The sequence below is a fragment of the Ctenopharyngodon idella genome, chromosome 9 (genome assembly GCF_019924925.1).
Source record: "Ctenopharyngodon idella isolate HZGC_01 chromosome 9, HZGC01, whole genome shotgun sequence".
Taxonomy (NCBI): Eukaryota; Metazoa; Chordata; class Actinopteri; order Cypriniformes; family Xenocyprididae; genus Ctenopharyngodon; species Ctenopharyngodon idella.
Window position 1 is genome coordinate 33,771,095 of NC_067228.1, and position 26,359 is coordinate 33,797,453.

General features: G+C 39.1%; 1 protein-coding gene across 1 annotated transcript in view; it reads right to left on the reverse strand.

Moving 5' to 3' along the window:
• The window catches only part of pde11a (phosphodiesterase 11a), an 82,927-nt gene that overhangs the window by 20,739 nt on the left and 35,829 nt on the right, over positions 1 to 26,359 (reverse strand). The window contains exons 4-10 of the mRNA XM_051906381.1: positions 23,711 to 23,851; positions 23,564 to 23,628; positions 12,474 to 12,606; positions 10,748 to 10,823; positions 9,036 to 9,103; positions 7,724 to 7,816; positions 2,678 to 2,728 (exon numbers count right to left, since the gene is read on the reverse strand). Coding sequence (XP_051762341.1) covers positions 2,678 to 2,728; positions 7,724 to 7,816; positions 9,036 to 9,103; positions 10,748 to 10,823; positions 12,474 to 12,606; positions 23,564 to 23,628; positions 23,711 to 23,851 — 627 coding nt within the window. The remainder of the gene's footprint in view (positions 1 to 2,677; positions 2,729 to 7,723; positions 7,817 to 9,035; positions 9,104 to 10,747; positions 10,824 to 12,473; positions 12,607 to 23,563; positions 23,629 to 23,710; positions 23,852 to 26,359) is intronic.

The following is a 26,359-nucleotide window of genomic DNA, read 5'->3' on the forward strand; positions in this document are numbered from 1 at the left end:
GGGTGAGAAGACCTGGCTCACAGTCTCCGCTCTAATTCATCCCAAAGGTGTCTATCGGGTTGAGGTCAGGACTCTGTTCAGGCCAGTCAAGTTTCTCCACACCAAACTCGCTCATCCATGTCTTTATGGACCTTGCTTTGTGCACTGGTGCGCAGTCATGTTGGAACAGGAAGGGGCCATCCCCAAACTGTTCCCACAAAGTTGGGAGCATGAAATTGTCCAAAATGTCTTGGTATGCTGAAGCATTAAGAGTTCCTTTCACTGGGACTAAGGGGCCAAGCCCAACCCCTGAAAAACAACCCCACAACATAACCCCTCCTCCACCAAACTTTACACTTGGCACAATGCAGTCAGACAAGTACCGTTCTCCTGGCAACCGCCAAACCCAGACTCGTCCATCGGATTGCCAGACAGAGAAGCGTGATTCGTCACTCCAGAGAACACGTCTCCACTGCTCTAGAGTCCAGTGGTGGCGTGCTTTACACCACTGCATCCGACGCTTTGCATTGCACTTGGTGATGTAAGGCTTGGATGCAGCTGCTCGGCCATGGAAACCCATTCCATGAAGCTCTCTACGCACTGTTCTTGAGCTGATCTGAAGGCCACATGAAGTTTGGGGATCTGTAGCTATTGAAAGTTGGCGACTTCTGCGCACTGTGCGCCTCAGCATGCGCTGACCACACTCTGTGATTTTACGTGGCCTACCACTTCGTGGCCGAGTTGCTGTTGTTCCCAATTGCTTCCACTTTGTTATGATACCACTAACAGTTGACCGTGGAATATTTAGTAGTGAGGAAATTTCACAAATGGACTTATTGCACAGGTGGCAACCTATAACGGTACCACGCTTGAATTCACTGAGGTCCTGAGAGCGACCCATTCTTTCACAAATGTTTGTAGAAGCAGTCTGCATGCCTAGGTGCTTGATTTTATACACCTGTGGCCATGGAAGTGATTGGAACACCTGAATTCAATGATTTGGAGGGGTGTCCCAATACTTTTGGCAATATAATGTATATTCCAAACCTTATATTTTAGATTCAGTAATTTGTTATGTGCTTTTGTCATTTTATAGTGCAGAGTGGACCTCCACAAAAAAATAAACTTTGTTTATTTGTTTAGTTTGGTTTATCAGCCTTGAGGTCTGACCATTGCTGAGCTTAATTATTTTGGCAGCACATACATGCACACACAAACACACACACGTTATTGCTGTCAATCAATTTAAAAAAAAAATATTTTAAATATTAAGTATATTTACAGTATATTTTAAATATTGGTTTAATGGCATCTTTTTACTAAGCACTATGAATGAAGGACTGTATCACTGATACAGATACTGATGTCTCTATTGCATGGATTTTTTTTCTCAATTTTAGCCATTAATTATGGCCATTCAGCATTACAGTAAAATTGAAAGCCATCATTTTTAACATTTAATAGCTTTTAAAAAATTTAATTTAAGTGAACTTAAAACAATCTTCACATACACTGGTTCAGATTTGTACCTGCCCTGTTAAAATGCACAATATATATATATATATATATATATATATATATTTATATATATATATATATATATATATATAATCTTTTTTTTTTTTCTTCATTGTTTTTGACCCATGTAACCTTGTAAACAGTGCTTTAAGATTTTCAGGTAGGTCTAACAGGTAACTGCACAGTTACACAATATAGATTAATCCTTATTAAAGCTACAAAAGTTATTCAGTCAAGAGCATTGAGTGATTATCTCTTTGTCTTTTGTTCTTTGATTAACATTAATGACAGGCAGCAGCAGGTTTATTAGGCTGCTGTCACTTTAAGACCTGACGCACATAACGCAGATCTGACACACGTCTCATTTTCTCACAACTCTTTATGTTCATTTATCTTTCTAACTCGTTTAAGACTGTGCTTACGAGGATACTTGACAAAACAGGAATTTTGACATAATTTTGTCAAAAATTTGTTTTTGTCCGTTCAAGCGCGAAAGAGAACTCAATGCAGCATTCTGTGGGTGCGTTTGTTCCCAGAGAGCCACTTCACAGACAGTGCGCCAGTACAGATTTGAGTTCTTTTTTTGCATCTTTTCGTGCTTAAATGGTTTCATAGCACTTGAATGAATGATAGCGTGATCATATGTAAAGCTAGCCACAGGATGACAGAAAAAACGGATGCTGAGTTAATTGCGTTAAATACTTTGAACACATTAAAAAGAAAAAAATAAGTGCAAAATTAATGCTAATTTTGACATCCCTATATATATATACACATACACACATATATATACTGTATATGGTGTATGATATTGCTGGATTTGACTTTCAGCAATAGATTCTTCATTCATTCTTGGAAACATGCTGGTACTTGTTAATGAAGTGCCATAAGAGCTCCTGGCAAAATCCAATTAACACATGACAAAAATGAGCATTTCACCAGAAAATTAGCACATGATAAATGAGGCATTTCATAAACTCCACAGAGACTATATCAATAATGCACAAACACTGATGAGGTATTGAATAGCTTTGTTCTGAATTATACATACTGCATAAACTGATATACTGAGGTTAAAATACCATGAATCAAGTTATTTCATTATTGATAAGCTTCTGTTGTTCTAAACAGCACTAAAACTTCAGACAGCTCTATAAATACAATCTGTTTGATGCATTACCTTAAACTTATCCACCTCAGTCTTAGAGCATGTGGCATGATATGACAACACCTATGGAAAACACACACACAAAATTAATCAACAAAGGTTCATATTTTATGCATTTCTATATTTTATGTTTATATATAGACAAAAACATCACAGAGATCACATAGAGAGCCAACAAACTGGCTGAATTACATTAACCCTGACACTACAACAATTCACTGCTGCATCCCTCTGATTGGCTGCTAAGAGTCATGTGAGAAGAGAATGATGGTGGCGTCCATTCATAACATACTGACTTGTCTGATTCTCAAATGGTTACAGGTCATGCAATATTTAACTCAGCTCTGCTATAGTCTGTTGATGATCTATTACATATTAATATACTGACAATCCTTATTAACACTGTCAGATTTATCACAGAAACCAATCCTGCATTTCTTTGGAGAATGAGAAGAGCTTCGAGAACTCAATTAATGCTCACACCCACTCCCTGCTCAGGCTGTAATGTAGTTACACAGTTAATAAACGGAGCATCCTCACTTCCGCTGCTTCATTTTCACATTCATTGCTCTGTGGTGTCATGAGGAAAGATGTCACTATTTTTTTGCCAGTTCTTTCCGTTTGCCTTTAAAGTGTGTGTGTGTGTGTGTGTGTGTGTGTGTGTGTGTGTGTGTGTGTGTGTGTGTGTTAATGTGTGATAAGAAACTAAATCAGCTCTTTCTCACCTTCTAAACTGATTAGCAAAGCTTGTATTTATGGTAGGGTTCATCAGTCTGAGGCCACTATGAAAATGCTTCTGCTTTACATTTTTCAAATTTCATACAAGACATTTATTACAAATTATATCATCATCAGCTTGATGATTAGTGAAAAGTTTAATTGAAAAATTAATATTAATGTCAGAATTTCTTAATTTTTGGTTTGACAGCATTAAATGTAAGTTGCGATCTTTTCTTCCCTATTGTGACATATACCATATTTGAGTGAAATGGCTTCTCAAATAGGAAAAAATGTGGGGCGGGAATTCATTTTTTTGATTTTTGTCCTAATGGACTTGAGCTAACAATGAACAGTTTTATTCTTATTAAATAACATTAACAAATAATAATAAATACTTTAACAAATGAATTGCTCATTGTTAGTTAACATTAGTTCATTGCATTAACGTACTTAGTTACTAATGTAACCTCGGTTCCCTGAGATAACAGGAATGGGTATTGCATTGCTAGACGCTATGGGAAGAACTCCTTTTTCTCTGAATGCTGAAGCCTTTTTGAATCACGCAGTGAAACTGCACAAGCCATAGCAGTGCAGGAATCTGCACAAACCTATGGCTAAGCAGTGTAATCTGCACAAACCTATGGTGCTGCAGCGGATCTGCACGAACCAACCGGTGCGCAGCCTACCGAAACGAGTGCTGCAGCCTCCAGAATGGGCGGAGCATCCGTCTATATAATAGGCTTGTATCGGCATTGGAATCAGATTAACTCGAATGAAGCAACAAACACTTGGTCGTGTAGCATAATAGCACGGCCAGCTACGCAATACTCATTCGCGTTATCTCAGGGAACCGAGGTTACATTAGTAACCAAGTACGTTCCCTTTCGATATGGTTCAATCGTATTGTGTCGCTAGACGCTATGGGAACAGAGTCCAATCATGCCGTGCTATGATAGCAGAACGACAAACGTTCTAAGGCCCCAGCCTAAGACACTTGGAGAAAAGGGCCTCAAGGCAGTAGGGCTAAGTAAGGGCGAGGAGCTCACCTGACACTGAAAAGGGGTTCAGACCATGGGTCGGAGCCTCAAGGGAAGGTACTAGTGGATTGAGCTCGTTCAGAGGTCGAAGCCCAAGTAAACAGAGAGGACTCATGCTTGTAGTGTAGTGAAAGGTGGATGGCGAGGACCAGCCGGCTGCCAGACAGATGTCGCAAATGGATACACCACTAGACCACGCCCAGGAAGAGGCCATGCCTCTGGTGGAGTGTGCTCTTACACCGATGGGGCACTGTAGACCAATCAAAGTGTAAACCAACACAATGGCGTCCACTATCCAGCGGGACAATCTCTACTTTGTGACAGGATGCCCTTTGGTGTGGCCTCTGAAGCACACAAAGAGCTGCTTTGACTGTCTGAACTGGGCAGAATGCTCAATATAAACTCTTAAGGCCCAGACAGGGCAGAGTAAGTGCAATTCTTGCTCTTCCCTTCTTCCAAGATGGGAAGAGCAGCCAGTGTAATGCCCTGTGCTCTGAATAGAGTAGAGAGCACCTTAGGCATGTAGCCATGCCTTGGTTTGAGGACAGCTTTGCAGTTGTTAGGCCAAAGTCAAGACAAAGTGAGCTCACAAAGAGTGCTTGCAAGTCACTCACTTGCTTGACCGATGCTAGTGCTAGCAGGAGGGCGGTCTTAAGCAAAAGTGAAAGGGGGTCCTTTGAGGGCCCTAAGGACCGTCGACAGGCCCCATGTTGGGATGGTAAGGGAAAGGAGGTGGGTTCAGCCTTCTGGCCCCTTTCAGAAAATGAACAACCAGGTTGTTCCTGCCTAGAGACTGGCCAGCCACAGGAGCGTGGTATGCTGCTATGGCCACCACACAGACTTTGAGCTTGGAAAGGGTGCGCAGTACCAGCGGTATGTCACAAGAAGGAGGGACTTCATTCCAGACTGTACATCAGTCAGAGAAAACAGTCCACTTAAGGGCGAAGAGACGTCTAGTGGACAGGGCTCTAGCCTCAGAAATAGTGTTTAAGACTCCTGCTGGGAGGTCCGTGAGTTCCTGTCAAGGGGTCATACATGGACGGCCAGGTTGGGAGTGCCAAATCATTCCCTTCGCCTGGGAAAGGAGGTCCTTTCTCAGGGGAATTGGCCATGAAGCTGCTGCTAGCAGCTGCATCAGCTCGAGGAACTATGATAACTGCGCATCCGTCCTCCCTGATCCATTTGATGACCTGAGGGAGCAGCGGGACTGGGTGAAAAGCGTGAAGGGAGAGGCTGGGCCATGTGTGGGCCAGTGTGTCCCTGTCCTTCGAGAAGAATATTGGGCCATCTGGATATGAAAGTTCAGATCCACTGAGAAAAAACAATCCCCTGGGTATACTTGCGAGAGGATTTGTTTCAATGTTAGCATCTTGAACGGCCATTTCATAAGGGCGCAATTCAGATGTCTGAGTTCTAGGATGGGCCTGAGCCACCTTTTTGGGGACGAGGAAGTAGCGGCTGTAGAAACCTGACTCGCTGTGGGTTGGTGGAACTGTCTCCACAGCTCCCTTCACCAGCAAATTCATTCCTTTGGCATGGAGGACGTGTGCCACATTGCGCTAGTCTGCGCGAGAAAAGAGCACAGGGGAATCCTCTCTGTGGGGTGAATGAGGCACGTGGGACCTGTGTAGGCGTGAGCTTACTCGTGCTGGGCCACTCAGCCCTCTGCTGTTTTTTCCTCAGAGGTTCCTGGGGGAAGGAAATGGGAGACTGTGAGGGGCGGAGCCGCTCTCCGAAAAGAAAGTGATCTGTGAGCAGACAGAGGCAAGACTCATGTTCTCGCAGTGAGAGTGCGGTGAGCGCTTTGTCAGCTTGCTTGCAAAGTGTGCCGGTCAGTCAGCTTGCTGGCAAATGTCAGCTTGCTTGAAGGGTGCTGAGTCAGCTTAATCCGCTGTGTGGCTTCTTCGATGGCAAAAAGGCATCTTGTAGGAGTCCAGCAAAGAGAAGATCGTTCGTTGCTAAAGGAGATTTAGTCTGAATCCTATGGCAATACAAGCCCGTTATATAGACAGATGCTCCACCCATTCTGGCGGGCTGCAGTGCCCATTTCGGTGGGCTGCATACCGGGTGGTTACCACTGCAGCGCCATAGGTTTGTGCAGATTACACTGCTTAGCCATAGGTTCGTGCAGATTCCTGCACTGCTATGGCTTGTGCAGTTTCACTGTGATTCAATCGAAGGCTTCAGCATTCGGAGAAAAAGGAATTTTTTCCTATAGCATCTAACGACGCAATAAGAGTGAACCGTATTGAAAGGGAACCCATGTTAACTAATAGGACCTTATTAACTTAAAACACACACCCATGTTGGGTTTCCATGTTTTATTGGGACATTCCATAGACATAATGATTTTTATACTAAACTGTGTATTCTATCCTCTAACCGTAAACCTACCCATCACAGAAAACTTTCGGCATTGTTACATTTTCAGAAAACATCACTTAGTATGACTTAAAGTTTTCTCATGGGAACCAAAAAAATTTCCCTACAAGGACAAAGATTTCTGGTATTACCATCCTTGTGGGGACATTTTGTCCCCATAACGTAGGGTTTACCAGGACCACACACACACACACACACAAACCTACAAACCTACAGACCAGATGGGTGTTTTGACAGTAAACACACCATCATCTGTGTTTCCAGGCGATCGTTTTTGTTCGATTGAAGTCGGTCGATTGAAGCTTTGAAGGTGGGGATTTATTCCTCTGTGTCCCACTGTTTCATTGTTAGATTAAAGGGGTCATATTCTGCTCTTTTATAGCTTATATGTTAGTGAAGGTTTCTTGCAGCAACACAGTAATAATTTGATTTGAATTGATCATTTCCCACCTACTCACTGAACAGGCTGTTTTTGAGTCTGACATCACAATTATAAAGACACATAAGTTTCAATAAATGTTCTGAATGAACTGGAAGCTTTGCGTAGCGAACATTACAGTAAGTCTGCATAGGCTGTTAGACTCATTTCAAAACAGCAAGGAAAATCCAGTTTTCCATGATATGATCCCTTTAATAGAGACGACTGCAGTGTGAGGTGGTTGAGTGTCAAACCTACTCTGAGTCAAGAGTGAATACAGCTCCTCCGGCTCCTGCATTAAGCCCCGCCTCTAACAAGAACTAGGTCAATATTCCACCAATCACAGGCTCAAATCTTGTGCTGAATCATCCCACCAGTCAAATGCTTCTAATCTAACAACCCACCAATTACAAAATCTCAAACTAATCTGCCACCACTTTAGAAAAATCCTACCAATCACAGTTAAGTGTGTGTCCATGTGTGTGTTTTGGAGAGACATACATCCAAAGCGACAGACTGTTTGGCCCAGGACTTCTTCACTTGGTCATACATAATGGTGTTATTGATTCCCAGTCCACAGAATATCACAAATGCCTAAAAAGAGAAAAGGAGACTATGTAGTCACACATAAGTCCTCAACAACCAATTTAAATCTCTGGAGGAGATTTTTAAAACTTTGTTTCAGAAGTGTTTGTGTGAATCAGAGTTATTATACACAGCCTGGCCAAAAAAAAGTCGCTGTTTGGATTTTAATAGGCAAATACTTAAGAGTCTATGACTGGATCATTATTACAGTGATTATTATGTTTCTAGCATGTTATTTGTTTGGCAACTGTTCTTTTAACTGTAAAAGATGGAGTGTGTAGCTTTTCATTTCTTAAACAACCATGTAGGAAGACACATCATGGACATATTCCAGGATGACAATGTCAAGATTCATCAGGCTCAAATTGTGAAGGAATGTTTGGCAGGGAGCATGAAGAATCATTTTCACACATGAATCAGCACCTCTGAGTCCAGACCTTAAATTCATTGAAAGTTTTTGGGATGTGCTGGAGTAGACTTTACAGAGTGCTCACCTCTTGCATTGTCAATACAAGATCTTGACCAAAAAATGATGCACATCTTGATGGAAATTAATGTTATGATATTTCCATCAAGAGGTGCATCACTTTTTCAAGATCTTGTATTGACAATGCAAGAGGTGAGCACTCTGTAAAGTCTCCACACACACACATCTGAGCCACATTCAAGGCCAGGTTGGTGTATAGAGAACTGGATCTGTATTTTTCTGATTCACTTTCTGATCCATAATATTATTTTTATTCTTAGAAGGGTCTGAGTTCATTTGGAGCATACATATAAGCCATGATTCTCTCAAATTGCTATGTATTTCAATCATGACAACTCTCAGAATAGCTTTAGCATGTTAATGGATTTGACAATGTTAATGTATTTGGTCTTGGCAGACTAGATCTGCTACTCGCGCTGCTGCAGAGAAAGTATTGTACTTGCTATTACCAACAGACACACAGACACACTGCAGTGAGCATGTAAGATATGCTGCTGTTGCATGAATAGGCATACATAAATCCCATAGCAGATCTAGACAGGTGGAGCTGGGGAGGTGGAGGGGTTCACGTGCAGCAGGACCAGCTTACAGTGAAAACTGAACATCTTTCACTTCACTGCAAGGGTCTCAGAGCGATTTGAGAGAATTATGGCTTATGTGTATGCTCCAAATGAACTCATGTTAGAAGGACAGCGAACCTAAGCATTCATAAAGAGATCTTACAGATGATTCATGTCATACCTCAAACAGCCTCTGATCTGCATCATCAAACGGTTTCCCATCCAACCTGTTCAAGACCTGAGCCACACCTGCAACATACACACATGAAGACAGTCAGATTACATGCTGGTTTTTACAACCCATATGAGGTTCTTTAAAGCACAGTAATGCATTGCAGATGAAGGTTTCAATCTGTGTTTTAGTGCAGGAGTCAGGAATCTCTTCCTCGATCCACTCCCAATCTCTCTCTCTCTCGTTCTCTACATGGCTAATTAAACAGTGTGCTGTGTTTTAGTATGTAATTAGAATGATTGTTCCTATAAGTGCAAACCCTCCCCCCATTCACACACCTAACACATCCCCACCATCCTCACCATCTCATTACAGTCTATCATAAATGTAAAGCTTGCTTTGGACAGGCTCTACCATAACACTGCTCATAATTACAACATTTATATCACATGGAGAAGCCTGTTCACCTGAAAGCCCACTGATATGTGCCTGACAATAAAAACATTTCAAGTAATCCAAAACCACATGTGGTGTCCAGTCATCATCAGAAATATGGTTATACTGTGCATCTCTAAGCTGATTTTGGATGTTTTTGGAATACTACTCTGCGTAGTATATACTGAGTAATATTTTAAAAACAGTGAAACTGTGCGCATTAGGCAATGATAAATGTTACAAACAGTATATGTGTTGTCACATGACCTCATTACACACACACACACACATATATATATATATATATATATATATATATATATAGGAGAAATGTTAAATGTTAGTCTTTTCTTCTTGTGGTTTGCTATTGGTGGATCTCATGTGAGTGACAGGTTGCCCGCCCTCACCATCAGAAAAGAGATGATGCTGCAAGAGGGAGGGGAAGATATTTTGATTTAAGATTATGAGGCACATGAGTTTTTAAAAAAGTAATGATGTGCATGGATAAATTTTCCATAAAAAAACAAGAATTATCAATTTTGATTTTGTGGTGAATTTAAAATGCAGCACGCTGATATCGCTTCTCGTTTACTGGCCAGTTACATTATTTCATGTGCACTTTGTTTGTGTATTTCACACGTTTGTAGTAGGTTATATTTCATCCATACAGACAATTTGCAGTATATACTGCATACTACAAAAATAGTAGTATGCTAAATGCCATTCTGAGCATATCCTAGTATTTCATAAAGACTACAGTATATAGATATAAAATATTTCTTTTGTGAACAGTGAAGTTTCACAATCCAGCGATTTAGATGATTTCTCCCCTCACAGTGCTGAAATCTCTCACACTGGCTTCAGAAACGATTTGAGAGAAAGGAAAACTGGCTCTGAAACTACAGCAGAGATGAAGAAAGCGAGCGAGAGGGGGAGAGAGAAGAATCTTTTGAATGAAGACATCCTTGACTCCTGCTTCTACTGGCTGTTTGTGCTCATAATGACTTTCGGTCCCTGGCAGAGACTTCCCACACACACACATCCACCCACGCACACACACACACACACACACACACACACACACACACACAGCGCTCTGCAGCAGCACACACACACTGATCTGACACACATATATATATATATATATTTAAACAGACATTATCATACATACACATGTTTGTCCTCCATTTACTCACACACAATGTAGTACAACACAGCAGAGCAGGGAACAGCAGTAAATACATAATATATGTAGTGAAACAACAGCCATTAATTGGATAACTTACCTATGATTTGGTGGTTACTGTTCCAGATAGGGACACACAGGACAGATCTAATATGGAAGCCAGAGAACTGATCTGCCTGAAAACAAACACTTGTCATCACATCAAAAAACAAATGATCTGACTATAAGCTTATGAGGACAAACGAGCAATAATATGAGATCGTCTGAAGACACAGTGTTATATAATATTGTGCTGCTGGCATTTAGAAGACACATAAGAGCCGACAGAGGTCCAAGGTCTTGTGCAGAGCAGAAGTCTCTCTCATCTTTAATCAGGCTCTTTAAAGGAATATTCTGGGTTAAATACAACTGTAGCTCTTTCTGCTGTCCATTACCACAGAATACAATTTCGACTGGTCTCTCAATAATAGGATAAAATTACATCCACAACACTGCAACAATGTATAGTATTTAAAATGAGATAAGCCCTTGTATTATGTTAAAGGGGACCTATTATGCAAAAGTTAATTTAACACCCACGAAACAGCCAGCTTTCTGTACGTGTGCTTTGGATGTAAAACCATATATCAGAAGTTTAGACTGATGTGGCTTTAAAACGCATGCAGATAATAAACTTTCATGATGACGAAGAACTGCAATGTCACGTGAGCGTGACCGCGATAGAGATGATAATCAAAACCAGACACAAGGCACAAGCTGTACAGGCTCTGCCTTCTTCTGGAAAGGGGGTGGGGAGCAGCAGCTCATTTGCATTTAAAGATACATGCACAAAAACAGCATGTTTTTCCTTCCACTCAAAAATAGGCATTTGCAACATGGTATAATAAATGATCTGTGGGGTATTTTGAGCTGAAACTTCAGACACATTCTGGGGACACCAGAGACTTATATTACATCTTGAAAAAAGGGGCATAATAGACCCCCTTTAAAATTCTGGCTACAATTTTTTATTTAGGTTTCGGGTCAAATTGACCTTATTTGGATTCAATAAAAATGAAAAAAAATCAACAAAAATCACAATAAAAACAACAACAATTAAAACAGGTAATGAATGAATGCTTAAAAGGAATGCTTCTCACACATTACAAAGAATAAACAAGTTTGAACATGTGATTATTAAAACTATATCTATTTTTTATTTGTTTTTCACAAAATTATAAACTGCATTTTACTTTTTTTTTTAAAAATAGTTTTTTTTATTATTATTAGCATTAGCAATGCCAAGATCATGGGTTCGAGTTATATCAAAATTCACAAGCATTAACTGATAAAAATTTAGGCCTTTAACACAGCGTGCATTTCTTCGAATAAAAGCACTCGCCAAATGCATTAATTCCTTTTTTTTTTTTATTGGTCTGTGCCTTTATTCATGTTAGCGGGTCAATTTGACCAGCAAAATTCATCATAATTTTAAAAGAAACTTTGTGTGCACATTCCACGACACCTCAGAATCTGTTCCCATGTTTTAGGTAAATTGTGGCCACTTTGTACAAATGAATTCCCTCATTTTAATTCAGTTTAATCGTGGCCATTTTTCTATTTTTCTAATCATGTCGTGTGCTTGGATCTGTAGGAAAGGCATGAAAAGGACAAAGCATGGAGGACCATAAAGTGCTACTTAAAAAGAAGATGAATTAATAAATAAACAATTCATGAATTAAAAAATGTAAATAAGAATACTTCTTTAATGGAAGGCCAAACATCAGCCATGCTTATGTCATGTAATAGGCTTTATTCATTTATATATTGCTGTTTAGAGATCTTACTTCAGCGTCGAAGCGAGGGTCTTGGTAGGCATCACTGATATTGACAGGAAGTCCAGTGGAGGCGACCAGTTCTGCAATGCTGTTATTAATCAGCCAATCAGAATAGGACGATTTTTCCATGCTGTCTTTGAAGCTGTGGACAAGACAAAGAGGAAATGATGCATGCTGCTATATATAACCCAAGACATCCATCACTTTTACTATCGCTCATATATACTATACTTAAACTGAATGTAATGTTTTCAGACCCCTAATCGCATGTTAACTGCAATTAAATGAAAATGTATTATACTTTTATTATTTTATTATACAATTAGCTAAACTTAAGAGTGTTTTTTTTTTTTACTGAAATGTAATATTGAATAACACACACTACAGATAAAATTATAATAAAGCACTTTATATGTGTTTTAGTATGTTAGTCAATACTTCAAAAATAAGTGTATATATTTAAAGCATAAGAAAACAATTATTAAAACAGTGACTGAAAATGTAGGTTAATTGGGACATTTTTCCCAGTCATTTCAATGGCAATTTACCTGAATTCACCCCTACTTTAAAGTAAAATTTTTCATTTGGCGTTATTACAAAGTAGACTTTTTGAAAGTGTACTTAAGTGTGTTAAGAAATATAGTCATGAAATGCACTCTCTTTAAGTACACTTAAGTGGCCATTTATTTCATTAAACTATGTGACTTTTTTTGTTCAAAATGAACAACATTTAAATAACGGGTCAATACATCATCAATCCTTCTTCCAAAACATGTTTTTGTCTTACTCTGATTCACTATGGTAAGCCTGTTATAACTGTTTATATTTTAGACCTGACAGGTTTTTTTAGCGGGAAATTGCGTACATTCATCACTCGCTTGAGCGTATCTCTTTATATCCGTAAACAGAGAAAAGTTGCTCTGGTGTCATGAGAAATCGAGTCCCCCCCAGGAATCGGGTCGTGGGTAATGCCTGATGAAAAGTTGTTATCATGATGTCTTGAATAATTATAACCTATTTCACTACTGTATGATTAATTACATTAAGTGCACAAAAAACATGCTTGAAATATAAAATGAATGCCTATGTATTGCATAATAAAACAAACTGGAAACACAACCATGCCTAAAAAGTTTTTTTTTTTTTTTTTTTTTTTTAAGGATAAAGATTGTTGCAACATACTATGTTCTGTAAAAGTAATTTAATATTCATTTAATACAATAATTGCAATGTGGTATAGTATATAATATTACTATTATACTTTTTTAATAAATTAATTGTCATGCTAAATACACACAAACATCATTAATTTAAAACATGTGATTGGGAACTATGCTGGAAGCAAAAAACAGACCTAATATAATACAAGCTAAGCTAGCAGGCTAATCGGGTAGATGTATGCTACGCTAGTACATAAGCTAACTAAAAAAACAGTAAGAACGAGAAATGCTTGATTTCACAACCTATCTGCTTGATAAGTCGTGATGTAAGGAACGCCGTTTCTGGGTCCAAGCCCTGGCTCGTTTCACTTGAGAATGCCATCTTGACGGCTGTTTATGAGCACTATTTTTCATATTAAACATTTAACATTTTAAAAAGTTAAACATTTAAAATACTTACAGTCTACACAACAGTCTCCATGCTCACAGCGTCACAGACATTAATATATTAACGATTTATAAGATGAATCACTGTCTGGACATCTGGGGTTTTGGTATGGAGATAAAGGTTACGATTATAATTTTTTGGTAGTATTACACCACGTTGTGTGTGTATATTAGCACCGTTTGTTGTTTTTTTGTGGTATGAGATAGAGTGTTTGGACCCGGAAGCGCTGCCGCATGACGTCAGACTTAACAACCGAATAGCTTCAGTTATATACTAGCGTATGAACCATGTAATTTAAAAGACGATAATGGTCATTATAACACATTTTAAACGATATGAAGCATTACGTGATTTTGCAGAAATTATAATCAGGCGTTAAAATTACTACCCATTAAAAGTCTGTTGAACCAATGGGATCATTCGGGGTCCTAAAGGAGACCCGATTCTTGGGGGGACTCGATTTCTCAACACACTGGCTGATTTGACGCATGTCTGGTGTGGGAGTGGCATAGGTTAGTTGTCACGAGTGAGAAAGGTTGACGTGAAGCAGCTAAATCTCGAATCAGGGCCTCATTGTTGCCCTGTAAACAGCTGTCACTAGTACTCAAAGTGGTGCTCACTTCAATCACGCAAACGTAGGATGGTTCGGACCCAAAATTTAAATGTAAAAAGAGACCTGCTGGGACAAGGGGGTGGAATTAAATGCAAATTGGGAACAAGAAATTGGAAAAAGTGTGAAGAGAGCCTCAGACGCTTGTATGAAGAGTTGGAGGAGCTAACGGATGCTGAGGTCCACAGGGCGGCTGCTGCATGCAATGCCATTCCCTCTCCAGTAATTTACAGCTAACGAACTTTCCTCTGCATTTTAATAAGGCTCTATGGAGCCTGCAACAGCAATGAGAAGTTAACGCTCCGACTCTCATAAACGCCCACGTGCAGCGGAGACACAGTCCTGGTGTAGCCTCTCTCTCTCTCTTTTAATCTCTCTCACGTGGTACATTTCAGGCTCTTGTGCTCTAGGCTGAGAGAGTCTGATCAAACATCTTCTCTCATACTCTCGATCACACCCCAAAGATCACACATGATTAACGGCACTGCGAGCTGCTGTCTGAGGAAATGCCAGAATCAAAGGGATGAATGAGAGCATGTGAATGTGTGAAAGAGCGTGTGTTGTGCGGGGTGTAACTGCATGTGTGTTGTGTGTTGAGTTCGTGTGCGTCTGGGTGAGCAGTGGAGATGCGTCTCTCTCCCATTTGGCCTCGAGCTGTTTCAGAGCGCAGCAAAGGACAAATCATCCTTACATAATGGCTCCGGCTGTACCTTTAGAGAAGCCAACACAGAGGATGAAATCACTAAATAACACACATAAAATCCCTTGTGGATGACAGTAATATATAATAATGATGTATAATTTCACAGCTGTGTGACACATTTTTGCATTTTTTCAGTCTGGATTTGATCATCTTCTGTTTTTAAACAATATTTTAAAAAGTTTATGTGTTCATATAATCCTTTAGTAAAACTGTGTGATGTGTATTATTGAAAATAAGTGAACTTCTTTAAAGCATGACAAAACAATGATTTAAAATTTACTTTAAAGTAAAACGTTTAATTCGATTTTATTTCAAAGCGCACTTTTTAAAAGCATACTTAAGTGTGTTAAGAAACAGTCATGAAAGTGTACACTCTTAAGTGGCATTTTATTTTATTAATATTATATTATTTGCAAGTAGCTCTTTAAGACGTGAATTTAAAATGAAAGTGTATTAGCATTAGGGTCATGTGCATATTAGTTTAATTTTAAACATTGACAACATTTGCTTTTAGAAGATATTTTCAATTAAAATGTACAGTCTCTCACTTCTGGGAATACAGACTCAGAAAGACTCACAATGGCCTTAGAAATTTTGTCCAATCAAATGCTTTCTAGAAGAACATCCCCTACACTGTAAATTATAAATACCACCTGTATCCAACCAAAGCTGCATCCAAAGTTGGTCAGTTGTTCAGTTGTTCAATATTTCTATATAATGACACAGTGTAAATATGCTTCCGGTTAGAGCAAATGAAGTCTGGTTTTGGGTCAAGCAGTGTATACCCGTGTGCTCCAAAGACAGAATATGTGCAAGCCAGCGCAGAATTCTACACAGAATAGTCTACATTAAAGAGCTCAAATGGTTAGGCAGTAACTTAGGTAGCTTTCAGGGTATGTACATTAAGTAGACATAGCAACTTATCTGTCACATTAGGTTGCTAGTAGTAATCGCACGACAAAGATAAACTCAAAGAAAACAGGCTTTAATCAGGATCTCCACAATATAATACACGGGAGTGAGCATAGGGAGCAAACACAACCAACTAAAGACGACACAAACACTGATCAAACAGAACTGAGGGTATAAAAACACAGGGAATGTAATCAAGGTTAAAACAGAACAGGTGTAGAGCTAATTAATAATCAAGGAAACTAACTAGGAACTGAGAAATGAAACCAAAACTGAACATTCACGTTACAGTACCCCTGTGGGGGCTCTGGAGGAGGATGCAGAGCAGGCAGAGGGCAACAAACCAGGGGAGATGACAGAGCGCAGCCACGGTGGAGTCGACAGAGGAAGGAGCCATGGTGGAGTTTTGGTTGTCGACACCAGGAGGATGACCGACGAAGACGAGGACTAAGGAGGAGCCGGAGGGAAGGCAGAACCAGACGGAGCCAAAGGGGTGGAGAGATGGAGTGCAGCAGATGGCTCGTAAGTCCATGGCGCAGGCAGTGCCAGAGGGTTGAGAGAGCCTGGTGGAGCCGCAAGGACGATGGAATCTGGTGGAGCCAAGGGAGGGAGGAGCCAATGCAGAGCCAACAGCTTGACTGACCGAGGTGGAGTGTCGAGATCAGTTGTTGGAAGTGGAGCCAGGGGATCCACTTGCCTGGGTGACACTGGAGAACTGAGGACTTGAGACGAATCCACACAGTGGAGTGGTGTCAGAGTAGGAGTTGAGGGGCTAAGTGAACCAGCGGAGGCGGGGCTGATGGACTAGCAGAGTTTGGAAGAGGAGGCGGGAGAGGGAGGCTGAGCAGGAACTAGGGGAACCAGCATGAGCACAGGAGACTTTGTGCTGGATGGGACCAGTGGGGACGGGAGGAACAGGAAATTATCCTCTTCCAAATCAAAATAGTTCTCAAAGGCCAGGCAAAACATATTCACAGTGGCAGATCTTCATGCCCTCGAACTCCGCAAGCAATCCCACAGAGACAGACGATGTAGCTGGCTCATGCACCCAATCAGACGTTATATGATGCTTGGGTTCCGGGACGATGCTAGGCTCAGTCCTCTTTACAGGCTCGCTCGAGCTCTACATCTACGGTGGGCTCTGGCGTCATGTCCATGCAGCGGGGTGATAACTGGCTAGGCTCTGGATGCGGAGTGGGGCTGGTAATGTCCTCCTCAGCCAGGCAGATGGTAAACGTGATCCATTACATACAAACACCCACTCCACAAACGCGCAAAATCTTCTCTTGAACCGTCCACTGGAAACCGTGCCTTGGACCGCTCGCTAAGGCTGGTGTAGGAAAAGACTGCCCGAGAGGTCCGGGCAGTGAGTCAGGCACACCAGATCGATAAACTCCTGGGTATGGTCCTCCAGTGGTCTCCCTGCTGAACCTCATTGGTTCTTGTGGAAGCTCAAATGTGCTGCGTAACACACGAGAATGAACCTCATTGGTTCTTGTGGAAGCTCAAACATGCTGCCTAAAATGAGAATGAACCTCACTGGTTCTTGTGGAAGCTCAAACATGCTGCCTAAAATGAGAATGAACCTCATTGGTTCTCATGGAAGCTCAAATGTGCTGCGTAACACGAGAATGAACCTCATTGGTTCTTCCGGAAGCTCAAACGTGCTGCGTAACACGAGAATAAACCTCATTGGTTCTCGCACCCGTCAAGCAAACATGCTTGAGCTTCTGTTTACCACAACTGATGTGAGTTGATGAATGTTTATATGTGAATAAAAGCCTAAATTAAATCTGTTCATCATATAAAGCGACCGAGTCTCTTCAGAAAATTTGGACTAAACTGCTCAATTCATTACTTACAAAATTCTTCTGCTTACTTTTAAATCACTAAATGGCCTTATCTCTCTGATCTACTGTCTCTTTACATTCTGCCTCGATCACGATCGATCTTCAGGGAGTGAACTTCTTACTAGATTTAGTCTAGCTTCAATGGGCGGCAGGTCATTTTCCGTCATTGCACCGAAACTATGGAACTCTATACCACTGGCACTAAGGAAAATAACTTCACTCCCAATATTTAAATCACAACTTAAAACCTACTTGTTTACCGAATACTATCAGTCATAACATGTTCTTTAGACACTCTCCTCATCTTATACTATCAGCTGTAATTCTCTCTGTATTTTGTTTTGTTCTGTTGCATCTACTATTCTTTGTTTGTTACTTATTGACACTATTCTTTTCCTGTTGTTATTTATACTATGTTATGTATCTTGACTGTCTATTATGTTACTGCTTTTGTAAAGCTTCCTTGAGCTTGGGAAAGGCGCTATATAAATTAAACATTATTATTATTATTATTATTATTATTATTATCATATGGATTAGTTTTATGATCTCTTTATGAACTTTTAGGAGCATCAAAGTGTCAGTTGCATAGCTGTCAATGGAGGGACAGAAATCGCTCAGGTTTCATCAAAAAGATTTTCATTTGTGTTCTGAAGATGAACGAAGGTCTTACAGGTTTGGAACAACATGAGGGTGAGTAATTAATTACAGAATTTTGGGGTAAACTAACCCTTTAGAGCACTCCAAGAGCACTTTTAGCTAGATGTAAAGTGATTGTACAGTGCTCAGCGTAAATGAGTACACCCCCTTTGAAAAGTAACTTTTTAAACAATATCTCAATGAACACAAAAACAATTTCCAAAATGTTGACAAGACTAAGTTTAATATAACATCTGTTTAACTTATAACATGAAAGTAAGGTTAATAATATAACATAGATTACACATTTTTCAGTTTTACTCAAATTAGTGTGATGCAAAAATGAGTACACCCCACAACAAAAACTACTACATCTAGTACTTTGTATGGCTTCCATGATTTTTAATGACAAAAAGGCAAGTCTTCTAGGCATGGAAAGTTGGCGACATTTTGCAACATCTATCTTTTTCCATTCTTCAAGAATGACCTCTTTTAGAGACTGGATGCTGGATGGAGAGTGATGCGCAACTTGTCTCTTCAGAATTCCCCATAGGTGTTCGATTGGGTTCAGATCAGGAGCCACTGAATCACTTTCACCCTGTTCTTCTTCAGAAATCCAACAGTGGCCTTAGATGTGTGTTTAGGATCATTGTCATGTTGGAAAAGTGCACGACGACCAAGGGCACGGAGTGATGGTAGCATCTTCTCTTTCAGTATAGAGCAGTACATCTGTGAATTCATGATGCCATCAATGAAATGCAGCTCCCCGACACCAGCAGCACTCATGCAGCCCCACATAAGGACACTGACACCACCATGTTTCACTGTAGGCACCATGCATTTTTCTTTGTATTCCTCACCTTTGCGACGCCATACAGTTTTGAAGCCATCAGTTCCAAAAACATTTATCTTGATTTCATCACTCCAGAGTATAGAGTCCCAGTAGTCTTCATCTTTGTCAGCATGGGCCCTGGCAAACTCTAGGCGGGCTTTTTTGTGCCTGGGCTTTAGGAGAGGCTTCTTTCGTGGACGGCACCCATGCTTGCCATTCCTCTGCAGCGTACGCCGTATTGCGTCATGGGAAATAGTCGCCCCAGTTTGGCTTTCTACTTCTTTAGATAACTGCAGTGAACTTGCATGCCGATTTTCTTCAACCCTTCTCATCAGATGACGCTCCTGTCGAGGTGTTAACTTCCCTGGGCGACCTGGACGTCTCTGTGAGATGGTTGCAGTTCCATCTTTTTTAAATTTTTGTACCACTTTTGCTACAGTATTCTGACTGATAAGTAAAGCTTTGCTGATCTTCTTGTAGCCTTCACCTTTCTGGTGTAAAGAAATTATTTTCTTTTTCAGGTCTTGTGACATTTCTCTTCCATGTGGTGCCATTGCTGACAGCATGAAATGGGAAGCGGTTTTAACACCCTTTTATAGTCAGCTGTCTGCTGGACACCTGTGTAATGAATAATCAGACTCACCTGTGGTTGAATTCTTGTTAAATTAGACATTTGTAGTCTAAAATTTAGCTTTGCTCCAGAGACTTTCAGTGGGGTGTACTCATTTTTGCATCACCCTAATTTGAGTAAAACTGAAAATTTTGTTCTCTAAGTTATATTATTAACCTTACTTCCATGTTATAAGTTAAACAGATGTTATATAAAACATAGTCTTGTCAACATTTTGGAATTTTTTTTTTTGTGTTCATTGAGATATTGTTTAAAACGTTACTTTTCAAAGGGGGTGTACTCATTTACGCTGAGCACTATATGTGATATTTTGTTCCTCGGATGCTGAGGGTGGCTAGAGAGATGCATGTTTTGAGATGGTGATGGTGTGTGATCTCCCCAGACAGAGCTCTGGAACATTAGACAGCTGCAGAGAATGAGATGATATGTGTGACTGAACACACACTGTAGTGTGAAAGCACCCATATGGCAACTGAGATCTCCAAACCTGTGCTCTTCGTTGTCATTGGCTACACAAAACAGTCACAAACAACAGACCTATCTGCTGAACCTTACACAAAGGAACATGTTTGCTCTTATTCCTGGGCTCCTCATTGGGTGTGTGCTTGCAGATCTGCAGCTCAGTGTGTGTGTGTGTGTGTAGTAATGTAGTGTGTGTTGTTCTAAGAGCTGAGCTCAGGGTTTTGAGACACCACTAGTGCTGAGTACTGGACATACTGGAGCGCTGCAGATAACAGATATCACACAATAACCCTGACCTGCTGTACACACTACAGGCCCGGCACAAAATTACAACCGCTTTCATTAATTGAAATAAAGCTAAAATAAAAATACAAATGGAAAAACATAAACTTAAACAAAAATGTGTCTACGTTGAAGTACTAAAGCTGAATTCAAATAAATTGGTAACACTTTACAATAAGGGTCTATTTGTTAACATTAGTTAACATGTAATGAAAAATACTTATAAGCATGTATCTGTTAATATTATTTAAGGCAGCAGCTATTTGCACTAAATGTAAATAGCAACAAAAAGTATTTTCTTTGCACTAAGATATTATTTGTACCTCAGTGTATTGTAGTATGTTATAAAACAGTATGCAATAATAACAACATATTCAGTGTATATGATTATATTTATTAAAATCATAAATGGATGCCACATTACTTGTCCCTGTTCCTAAATCCCTCTCCTACACCTACCCCTTAAACACTTTATTCTCACTAATACCTGTGTTAGGCACTTTATTACCACTGATTTTCTTATTTTTTATTTTAAATAAACTCCTTTCTGAGCTGATATGTGATGAGAAAAGGTAGAAGAATGCATTCATAAAAAGGCGGATTCAAACTTGAGTTGTCGCGTCAAAAGAACACAACAAAATGAATAAAACAAACTAAAATTAAAATAAAAATAAAAATCTAATTCAAAATAATCAAAATGTTATAATAGTATATAAATAATAACACTGATTACAACACCTCTTTGCCACTAAAACACAAAAATGCATGCACAAATACACCATACACACAAAATAGTACAAAATTTGCATTGAAAATATATTTTAACATTAAATGTAAAATCGAATAACACTACAGTTAAAATTACAATCAAGTACTTTACATGTGCTTTAGTATGTTAGTCACACATCAAAATAAGTGAACTTCTTTAAAACATGACAAAAGATTATTAAAACACAAAGATTTAAAATGTACTTTAAAGTAAAATTTGACATTTTTTTTCAAAGTGCACTTTTTGTGTGTTCCTAAGTGTAAGAAAGAGTCATGAAAGTAGTCATTTTATCCCGTAAAACTCATCTTTGATCACCAAAATGCCTTAAAATAGCTTGAATATAATTCTACACCCTTGATTCATTTAGTATTCATAAAACCATGAATATGCAAATTAGTCCCCATCTCCACTCACACCAGCTCGGACTACCTGAACTATTGAGATCCACTCGGTCAACTTTACTGTAGTAAACGCTACACAATGGCAAGTGGAAATACTGGTTTAATTCAGCCACATACTGTATGTTTGAACCAGAAACTGATTCATCAGAAGAAGAGGAAGAGTGAATTATACAGACTCGTCTACAAGTCCATGTATCAGAATGATAATGTGTTTTATGTATCGTTCTCTACAACGTCGGAAACACATAATGGTAATTATTATGATTAGCCTTTGACTTTACTGCGTTATCAAACAGCTAATAATGGGTTGCTTATATTACACAGACCACGTTCCTGTTCGCCATCTCAGAGTCAGACAGCTGCCTTCTAAAATCAGTTTCCTTACAAACGCTTTGAACAACAGTGGAGAAAGGCATATAGTTCATCATCATCATCATCATAATATACATCATATAAATAATTAACCAGCTGTATTGCCAAATGTATCTGATTTTTCATTTTAACAAAAAAATATTCCGGGATAACCTGGCTTCTTTTGAGACTCCCCAGCTTCGCAGCAGTTAATGATATGCTAAAGCCCGGCCGCACGTTGACGGGATTGTCTACAACTTATTTGTGACTTAGAGAACGGACGATTTCAAACCGTGTTTTTGAGACTGTCTTTGGTTCACTGCAGTTTTAAGGAGAAAATACTCAGCAATGGTGTCAACTAATGAATTTGCACATGGTTTAAAAACACCATATAGACATATAAACAACATTAAAAACTTGATTTTCACTACAGGGGGTCTTTAAGTGGCATTTTATTTCATTAATATTATATCATCTGCAAGTACAGTTTTTAAAATATACTTTTAAGATTTTACAAAGTGCACATTCAATACAATTGAGTGCACTTCTTTTTCACAAGGGACACACTCTCAAGCTACACTAGAAATACACTGTACAAATACCATACATTAAAACTTCAACACAGTTCACAAAACTCTGCAAGCAGTATTAAAAATGATGCTACACTCTATAGTAAAATATAATTACTGCCTCATCTTTAGGTTGCATAATATGGAGATGCAGTTTTTAAAAATGGCCAAACACAAAGAATCACTCACACTCACACACACTCTCTCAAGGTGTGTGTGTGTGTGCGTGCGTGCATGTGTGAGTGTGTTAGAGGTCGTAGCAGAGAAACAGTTGTCACTGTGGGGGCAACACATCAACACACATGCCGCCTGCTGCAGTTAACAGCAAACAAACACTGCCACTCTGAAATGGCCTCATTAGCACTAAAGCAGCCCTGCCGGGTCTCAACTCCTCTCTGAGGTGATATACAGTATAATTATGTTTGTGTGAGAGAGTTTCTGTGTAGTGTGTGTGAATGTTTAACCTGCCGTCAGTCGCACCTGTTCTCCATGTCAGCGCTGCACTTAGGTGACAGAAGCTCAAAGGACTTGGTGAACTTCACCACCTGCAGGAGACATTAAAGTGAGCAGGATTAGAGAGACGCAGCAGGCAGAGGAAGAAGAGGAAGAGGAGGGATCAGAGCGTACCGGAGATTCAATGTCCTCCAGCAGCTGGACGGAGCAGCGTTCACACTTCAGCAGGGTCTGAGCTCGATGCATGATCTTCCTCACAATCTTCTCCAAATCGGTTTGCTCCTCAAACAAATCATTCACAACCTCTAGAAGAGCCTACACACAGACACGCACAGAGAAATAGCGAAACATAGTTGACGCATGTATACGAATGCAAATATTTCATGCATCATTATATTCTGAGTGTTACTTTCTCAAGTACGCTGCGTTTCTGCAAGGGCCCTAAAGAAGGAATTAATGTAAACTGTCTTTTCATTGGCTAGTTATGTCTTTCAGGTCAACTGCATGCTTAAAGCGATAATTCATCCAGAAAAGAAAAATCTGTCATCATTTACTCACCCTCATTTCATTTCAAACCCATTTCATTTTCTTTCTTCAATGTAATTTGCTAGGACACATTTCTTAATACTTGGGACACTTTTTCAAAACTCTCAAATCACAACATTAAACAATCATAACATCAGTCTATGTGGGATAAACTGTGGATCATTTATCATTGCTTTCGCACAAAATGCATTCAATGACTACAAATTACATGAACACATTTCTCACTCAGACACAAACTCGATGTACCTACAGACCAACTTGCACTCTTGCATTCTTTTCAAAATAAACTTAAAATAAACCGATAAACTTATAATACAAAACTGAATCTAAAATCCAAAAATTGAAATACTTTCAAAACGATTAGATGTAGCTGAACACCAACACAAGTGTTAGTCTTTAATATCTGTACAAAAGGGGGACATTTTGGAATAATTTTGTACTTTAATGTAAACATGGACCATGAAACAACTGCAGTGAAGTACTGTAAGCTGTAGAGTGTGTCATTTATGTTTTGTAAAAAAATTATACAAAAGAAAACATTGTGTAATGCTTCCTGTTGTTAGTGTTTGTCATTGTTTTATGTGTGATTGTCAGGTGAAACCTTTGCTAGTTTTATGGAAGTGTTTCTGTAGTTTTAGTGACTTCTGCATGTGAAATTAACTGCTGTGCCAAGCTGAAAGTTGGTTAGGAGAACTGTGTGAAGAGTTTTGAAAAAGTATTGAGAAATATATCCTAGCAAATGTAAAAAGCTGCAACTGTATTAAATGTGCACTTGTAGTGTAATTCAATTCAAGTACATTTAAAAAAAATAAAAAAAAAATTGTCACGGGTTGGTCTGCAGCACGCACAAATGAGAGGTCGGACAAAACAAAGAGTGTTTATTTTAAATCCATAACACCCAGGAGATCTCAGGAGAAAACAGCAAAACCAGCATAATCCTTAAACAAGAACAGACAAAGGACTCAACTGAACAGGGAGTATATATACACATGGCAAACATAAAGAGACACAGGTGATAATCATAAATAACCACAGAAACAAATGAGGGCATAATGAGTAACCAAGGAAACTAAAAATAACAGAGCAGGTTAACAGGAACTAAAGGAAATGAAACAGAATATCAAAATAAGAGTCTATAGAACAGAACATAAACCTGACAATAATATAATATTAAATAAATAAAAGGCCACTTAAGTGTACTTAAAGAGAGTAAGGAGTGCACTTTGTAATTGTCAAATTAAAAGTTTTACTTTGAAGTACATTTTCTAATCATTATGTTTTAATAATCTTTTGTCATGTTTTATAGTACACTTACTTTGATGTGTTGACTAACATACTAAAGCACATGTAAAGTACTTGGTTATCATTTCAACTGTAGTGTTTTTTTCAATATTACATTTAAAGTTAATATATTTTAAATGTACTAAATTGCAACTTCATTGCAAATGTGTAATTATATATATATTACATATATTTATATATTTGAATTAAAAGGTGCAATATGTAAGAATTTTGCAGTAAAATATACAAAAACCACTAGGCCAGCGTTATATATTTTGTTCACTTGAGTACTTACAATATCCCAAATGTTTCCAACTATCTGTAAATCGTGAGAAAATTGCAATTTTAACCAAGGCTCCGGGACGTGTGAGGAGTCGCCTGTCAATTGCGTCATACCCGCGTTACCCTCGGTTTCCGGTTTTATTTTGTAGAAACCATGGAAACACCAAAGACGCTTTAATATATTACACGTTTTAATAGACAAGGGGACAACTGTTTTGATATATTTATTGACAGAAAACTAATTATTGTTAAATAGCTCAACACGTTTAGTCTTATTGTTTAAATCTAATTTTCTTGATTTTTTGCGAGTACCATGCTTTACCAGAGAAAAATACTATTTTGTCAAGTAGCTAACATAGCATAATCAGATGTAGCTTTATTTTTAGTAACAGTAATACTGAATTTTCTCCATCATACATTACGTTTTAAAATTAACCGCATGCCATTTATCAACAAGCCATCTAGCATTTAATATGATATTCTAAAATCGACCTATCTTACTGAAGTGTGCAACAAAGTGAATCACAGCAGCCACCGAGCGAACGCATAGAGTAACTTTATAACATTTTCAACACATTCAAAATGTATCTAATATGATAAACAGAGCTGTGTTACCTCATACTCATGACCGGAAAAGCGGAAGCGGCGCCGGCGGCTGTGTCATAATAAAAGTTCCGCTGCTCTTGTGTGTTGCGCAATCGCTCCCGCGGCCTC